The sequence below is a fragment of the Fukomys damarensis genome, unplaced genomic scaffold (genome assembly GCF_012274545.1).
Source record: "Fukomys damarensis isolate Sample0158 unplaced genomic scaffold, DMR_v1.0_HiC HiC_scaffold_36, whole genome shotgun sequence".
Taxonomy (NCBI): domain Eukaryota; kingdom Metazoa; phylum Chordata; class Mammalia; order Rodentia; family Bathyergidae; genus Fukomys; species Fukomys damarensis.
In genome coordinates, this window is record NW_022900948.1 from 48,992,716 (window position 1) to 49,000,087 (window position 7,372).

General features: G+C 63.0%; 1 protein-coding gene across 1 annotated transcript in view; it reads left to right on the forward strand.

The window, feature by feature from the left end:
• The first annotated feature begins 6,942 nt into the window (after positions 1-6,942).
• Positions 6,943-7,372, forward strand: part of Ptgds (prostaglandin D2 synthase) — a 3,476-nt gene continuing 3,046 nt past the window's right edge. The window contains exon 1 of the mRNA XM_010608819.3: positions 6,943-7,145. Within this exon, the coding sequence (XP_010607121.1) occupies positions 7,026-7,145 (120 nt within the window). The 5' untranslated portion in view covers positions 6,943-7,025. The remainder of the gene's footprint in view (positions 7,146-7,372) is intronic.

The window sequence follows — 7,372 nt, forward strand, 5'->3', positions numbered from 1 at the left end:
CCTTTGCTTTTCCTCTTTTCCTGCTAATGCTAGGCTGGCTCGGGGCAGGGCGGCCTGGCAGCTGGGCACAGTGGCCGGGAGGGGGAGGAGCCTTCCAGGCCCCGCCCCGCCCCTTGCCAAGGCCCCGCCCACCAGCGGGGGGTTCCGACAGAACCCGGATCCACTCCCCCAGTCAGCCGTGATGGAAGCGCAGACCCCAGGCAGCCGCACCCACGCCTGCCTGCGGGCAGCAAGTCTGAGTCGGAAGCCAGGGGGCGCACCTCCTAGGTATCGGTGACGCCGAGGCCAGGGGAGCCCCAAACCCAGCCACCTCTTCTCACAGCCCTGTCTGCTCTGAATGTGGGGTCAGAACGTTCCAGACCTTGCTCATACAGGTCTCGTGTCTGAATTTGCCAAACTCACTGACCTCATTGCCCAGAGGACAGCTACAATGCTACCCCGTGTGGTGGCTCACGCCTGTAATCACAGTACTCTGGGAAGCTGAGGCAGGAAGATTGCAAGTTCAAGCCCAGGCTGGTGATTTAGTGACTGAGCGAGAGACCCTGCTTCAAAACAGAAAATAATTTTAGAAGAGGGCTTGGGGTGTGGCTCAGTTTCAAAGCCCCAGGTTCAAGCCCCAGCACCACACACAGAGTGAGCACATAGCTAGCACACAACAGGCCCTGTATTGTTCCCAGCTCTGCGGAGACAAAAAAAGAAATCCATTCTCTGCTCTTTTCCCAGAGAACACCCAAGACAGAAGGCACAAAGTGTCGGATGTCACAGGACAGAAAAGATGTGCTGGACAGATCCTGAGGAAGCCGCCCAGTGGCAGAGCTGACTCACACTGAGGGCCGGTGACACTGTTACTTCACCGATGGTGGAATCCACCTGCCAGGAGATCTCAGGAGAGTTCTTACTTGTGCCTCTCACAACTCAGCCTCAAATAAAGCCAAAGGAAGCCCAGGAGACGGGCACTCCGCAGCCAGCACGGGCGGGCCCTTCCTGTGCAGAGTCCAGCAGGCACAGGTGCGGGGTGTGGGTGCCTCTGCCACCCGCTGCTCCTGCCTGGCCCTTCACCTTGGGGCAGGGTTGCCAGGTGTGTGGGAGGCTGGGCTTGTGGGCAATGCCTTGTAGAGACAGGGCTTCTGGGGGACAGCGAGGGCGCCAGTGCTATTGGCTCCTCCGGGCATGTGGCTGCTGTGTCTGGGACAGGAGCAGGACCCAGGCCCACTGTTCCAGTTGGCGTGGCCACTCTGGCCTAGTCTTGGCCCCAGCTCTGCCTGCCGGCAGCCGGCAGCCCATGGTGCAGGGCAAATGTCTTTGCTTTGGCCGGGGGACACCAGCTCCTCCTGTCACCACCTGGGCCTGCTGGGTCTGGACCTGCCACCCACTGGGGCCTCCGAGGCTGAGCCTGCAGTTTTCAGGGGCCAGGTGGTCCACATGGTGGGGGCCCAGGCTGCAGAGCAGGACTGGAGCCCTTCTGGGGAGGCCCGGTCTTCGGAGGCCTCCCATCCACACATGCTGCCCTCCCCCAGAGGTGTCTTTCCTCAGGGCCTGGTCTCCGGCCCCCACATCTGCTGGCCCCCCACGAGCGCTGCCAGGGGCCACCCTGTCCCTGTGTGACTCGGGAGCCCCATCCCTCCCGTCCTGGGGAGGGTGCCAGCTGAGACCCCCAGGAGTGGGGCACAGGCAGGTGTGGGCAGACCCTCTGAGGACAGGGCTGGTGACCCCTCACCTCGGGCTTGGCCTGGGAAGGAGTCCCACCAGCTGGCCTCTGCAGGGCCCCCACAGTGCCCCGTGCTCCAGGCTCAGGGGCAGAGAGGGTCAGGATGTGGGGTTTCCTCCCACCTAAGAGGCTTTTCCAGGGAGCCAGGAATTGGTACAGAGGAGCAGAACCCAGCCAGAGCCAGCCCAGCCCTTCCTGGCTCTCCAGCACCCCAGGGCCAAGCACAGGCCCTGCCCTCCCAGTCACAGCTCCTGCAGGGTGGTCGCCACCACTCGGTCGAGTGGGACCCCCAGACTAGAGAGAGGGTACAGGGGCTCGGCCACCACGGCGGGGGATGCTGCTTGGGGGAGGTTGGACATTTGCGTACCGTGTGCAGACGGACATGGAGGGAGGTATACATGTGCGTGTACGCTGCACAGGCACGTGCAGCACACACCCACACACGCATGCGTGCACGTGTGTGCACCTAGAGACCCCTGTCGCTGTGGGGACACTGACTCCGCTCTTGCTCTCAGAGGAGGGGCTGGCAGAGAGGAATGCGTGTCCTGCAATCCTGTTTTGTTTTGCAGGAAGTGACCTTTCCTATTTTGGCAGGGGGAGCTGGGTTTTTCCATCCTGGCTGTGGTGGTTGCAGCGGTGGGAGCAGGAGGGGACCTCGCAGGAGGCTGGCCCCTCGCTGGTGCCTGTGCTTCCGCCTCCCCCTCGGTGACCATGTGCACCTGGCCCTTGGCCTGGGGCTGGGACCCCAGTTGCACAACCTGGCAGCGGCGGTGCCTCCACCCTGCGTCCCGCTGTCCGCTCCAGGCCGAGGCGGGGACCCCGGCCCCAGCGCAGGGACTCAGAGCAACCCTGCTGAGACAGCAGCCAGACAGGAAGGTGCACGTGGTGCGGCTGCTGTTAGAGCAAGCCTGTCAGGGAAACCGGGCCACAGACGGAAAGCAGAGTGGGAGGGGTAGGGGAGGGACTCCCGAGGACCTCAAGGGACTCTGGGGACAGACACCTCACCATTCTGCTTGGGGCAGTGGTCTTTCCGTGTGCACCAAGCCTCATCAAATGGGAAAACACAGAAACAAAAGCCCATAACGATGGAGTTATGTGAAAGGGACACAGGGGCCAGGGGTGGTGGCACACGCTTGTCATCCCAGATACTCGGGAGGCTGAGTCAGAAGGATCCCGAGTTCTAGGCCAGCCTGGGCAACTTAGGGTGACCCTGTCTCAAAATAGAAAAACAAAAAGTGCCGAGTAGAACACTTGCCCAGCATGTGTGAGGCCCCAGGTCCCAGCACCACCAGAGAGAGAGGGAGGGAGGGAGGGACACGGCACTCCCAATGGCCACAGTTGAAAGAATTTGAGCAACAAAATAATGCAGCATCAGTTCACACCCCAACGCAGAACATAAATGTCCACAGCACACGTTGGTATAAATAAATGATTGCGCAAGGGAACATGCACGGGAGAGAGGAGAAATCTCATGAAGAGAAATTCCCAGCCAGCACAGGCCCAGTGCCCGCTGTGAGCAGGGGCCAGGCCCGCGCGCCGGTCAGGGGCAGTGAGGGGCAGGACAGCGGCGACTTCACCTGAACAGGCCGCCCTATACCCTGGGCTAGGAGGCCACGGCCAGCCCAGCAGGGCAGGGCCACGTCCAAAACCACGGAAGGTCACAGAAAAAATGCTCGCCGGCCCCAGGGGACACGCAAAAGGCCACGGGGGTCACGGGTTGGATCCTGACCGGAGGAGGGGGCATCCGGGAATGAGGGCAGCTGAATAAAATGCGAAGGCCCTGCCGAGCGGCGGCCTGCTGGCTGTGGCAGTGCCCTTGAGTTCAGGATCACCCTGGCACTCTCCTCCTTGTGTGTGCGTGTTCTCTGCTCAGCCAAAACCGTTCAGAAATTCCACATTGATTTCTCAAAACTCAATCAGCCTCTGCGTCGGAGGTGTGCAGTCACCACGTGTCCACCTGTCCCTCACAGCTGTCCTGTGGGCGAGTCCGCAGCTGTCCCTGCAAATCCACACTCAGAGACCCAGCCTTCGTGAGACCCTCCTCTCCTGGGCCCCTCACCCTCTCAGGGTCTGCAGGCATCTTTAAAATCCATGCCCTCAAGCCGGGTATGGTGGCACATGCCTGTAATCCTAGCACTTGGGAGGCTGAGGCAGGAGGATCGCAGTAAGACCAAGGCCAGCCTGAACTATATAATGAGACCCTGTCTCAAACACAATAAAATTTTAACAATTCATGCCCTTGGAGATTTGAATCCTGCCTTCATCTGGAGACTCCTGTCTGTGTGGCCAGTGTTTCCCGGGAGTTGGGCTCTGGCTGCTATGTCCCTACAGGATCTCTATGATTGTTGCCTGTGTCCTGGGGATTGAACCCAGAGCCTTGTGCGTGCTTGGTAATCACTGTACCACTGAGCCATTCCCCAGCTGTGTTCTACAGGGTCTCTGTTTCCATCTCACTGGTGTTTTGCTGGCAGAGCAGCCCTCAGTACAGGCTCAGCAGACAGGGTCCCTCCCTGCATCCACTCCAGGGTTGGCTCCAGCCTGGATGGGAACCCAAAGCCCTTGCATGCAGAGCTTCCAACACAGCTCCCTGGGGGGGACAGACAGTGGGTCCGCTGGTCACTCCGTCTCCAGCTGTGTCACCTGCTGAGCCAGGCCCTGCCTGGGGCAGAGCCCCGGGCTGTCACCCATAGCCCAGCGGCAGTGCCCAGCAGAAGCCAGGCTGCCCCAGGGGTCATGTGAGCAGGGTGGGCATGGGTGGCCAAGCCAGGCCCTGGACTACAGCAGACGCAGGACCCACGTGACCCTGCAGGGAGCCGCTCAGAGCTTGGAAGAGGACAGCATCCTCCCAGGCCTTCCGATGCAGGGGGACAGAGAAGCCCAGCTACACTGAGGGATCCTAAGGGGCTTGGGTCGGGGGCTCCTCCTGCAGCTTAGGGTCTGGGCCACTGAACTCACCTGTCTCCAGGACCCTCAGAATTCACTGCAGAGACTATGGGGGGCCAAGTCCTCTCAGGGGCCCACTCTGTGTTCCTCTCAGTCTCAGGGCCATTTCTAGGGGGTGTCAGGAATCCCCCAGGCAGAGGTCCCCTTGGTTCTCGGGTGCAGCAGGCTGGTCAGGGACCATGTCCAGGAGGAGGCTGGGGAGGCGGTGTGGAGGAGATGGTGGCCTCATGAGTGGCCCTGCTCCAGGCTGGACCCATGCACCAGGCAGGCTGGTGCCAGGCCAGCCCTGGTGCAGCACACTCTGTCCCTGCCGCCTGGCCAGGGGACGAGGAACAGCACAGCCTGCGCCCAGTGGGGGTGGTAGACAGAGGCTGGGCTGCCAGACCAGTACAAGCTGGGGCAGGCACTGGGGTCAGCCACCCAGAGGGATGCCCAAAGGTGCTACTGTCACCACCCTGAGCAGGCTGGGAGCAGGGTTCGAACCCCAGTATGGGGCATGGGGGGGTGTAGGCAGGGTGAGGCCTGGGGGTCCTTCTTGGGAACCGGTGGTCACAGTAACCCTCCCTGGGCTGAGATCCGGGACTACAGGACAGCAGCTGGAGACCCCAGCTCCCTAGGCTGGAGGAGGGTCACCCACTTCCCCCGGCCCAGTCACATGGAGGAGGCAAAGGGGGCAGCATCTCACAGAATATCCAGTCCTGGGTGGGGCCCGAGGTGAGCCCTGTAACAAGGTACCATCCCCTCCTCCACTAGAGTGCGGGGCCCTAGGGGTGGGACCTTGGGCTTCAATTTAGAGGATACCTCTTAGTCTTGGGGCCCAGGGTCTGGGGAGTTAGGGACGGGCCAGGGCTGAGCCCAGGAAGGTGACAGGCCTGGGCTGGCAGCAGAGGGCAGGGACAGCTGCATGGGGCTTTAGTGGGGATCCCCACCTGGACACCCAGCAGGCCCTCCATGAGCCTCCTTGAGATTATGGGGCACGCTCTGTCTGCCTTGAACTCCCCCAAGCTCCACCCCACCTGGGACCCCCCTTGTTCCCTACAGGGTCCCCCATGACACAGGGCCAGGACCGCAGTCCTTTGTAGGCTGGGCAGGGGAGTCCTCCAATCCCACGCACCAGTAAGGGCTCCCCACGGCTCTTGGCCAAAAGACTCCAGGGAAGCCCTGTGCCGCACCCTCAGGGTTGTGATCAGCACCATGCTGTGGGGAGTTGGCTGGGGCCGGGCTGCCCCACCTGGGGTGCTGCCACATAACAACAGCCCCTTCCTGAGCCTGAGTGGCTCTGCCCCAGGGGACCAGCCCCGAGCTCCAGAGCGGTGGTAGTGGCCTCGGCCTCCCTCAACCTCTGCTGCACCCTTGGGATCCAGAATGGGCCTCGCCCCTCCCTTCCCACTCCTGGACACAGCGTGGCAATGATGGAGACAGGCTTGAGAGGACAGGGCCACAGTCTGAACAGGAACTCGGGGGCTGCCTGAGTGCTGCCAGCGGAGCCCCATGAAATTACAGGACCCTGGGGCCCACGGGGCGCTGTCCCTGCACATTTGCCTGGCTTTCTCTGCTGTGGTCCAGGCCACTTCCATTCAGAGCCCAGAACGGTCAGTCCAGCAGCTTCCGGGGGCCCTGCGGGACGCCTGGGCAGGCGGTGAGTGGGTCCAGGGGACTCCCAGTGCCCTTCCCCACGACACAGGCCAGGGCACAGCAGGTGAGGGGGCCCACCGGGCTTGGTGAGCCCGAGGGACACAAACCTGAAGGCACCCACAGCCCCTGGCAGCCCGCGGCCCACCACCCTGGCCCTCAACTGCGCCCTGAGCCCACCGCTTGTCCACTGAGCTTCCTCGCCTCGGCTCACGTTCTTATCCCCGCCGGGCCTGGGGGTCTCAGGACCAGACTATGGGGTTGGGGCCTGGAGAGGGGGTGACGGTCAGAGCTTGAAGAAGCTTTGGCTCCAGTGAGGTGTGATGGGTCCCAGAGCTGGGCAGCACTGAGGCACTCGCAGCCTCCCTCTCCTGGCTGCTGGGGGGATTTGCCCGCAGCAGTGGTGTGGGCAGGGTCCCTGGCTGCTCTGCCCTGGGACTGAGGAAGGACTGGCCATGCCCCACCAGTGCCTCACCCGCCCTCTCTCCACACGCTGGGCTGCGGGGCCCAGGCCAGCTCTGTGGGAGCCTCTTGCATAAGCGGCCCTGTGGGGGATGAGGCTGCAGCTGGCTGGGCCGCCCCCACCCCCCGCATCACGAGCCTGAGTGGGCTGTCCTTGGACCTGGGCGCAGGCCAAGCCTGGCCAATAAATAGGGGTCTCTCTGGTGCCCTCGGCTGCTCCTGCCGCCCCCTGCTCCGTGCGCACGGCTGGCACCAGGCCCCGACACCTGCCGGCACCTCAATGGCCTCTCTCCGCTCGCTGTGGACCGGGCTGGTCCTGCTGGGTATGCTGGGGATGCTGGGGGTCCTGCAAACTGCAGCCCAGGCCCAGATCTTGCTGTCCGACTTCCAGCAGGAAAAGGTGAGGGCGCCCCACCCCATCCCAAGGCAGCGCAGGCCCAAGGAACCCGGGGCTTTCGGCGGGGTCCTCTCCCTGGGGAGAGGGCACTGAGCCCCCGGCCAGGCCGAACCTGTGCCCAGCTACTGGAACACGACTGGCAGCCCCGCCAGGAGGCCACGCAGGCGTCTCCCCGCGCGCACACACACACACACACACACACACACACACACACACACGAGGACCACACA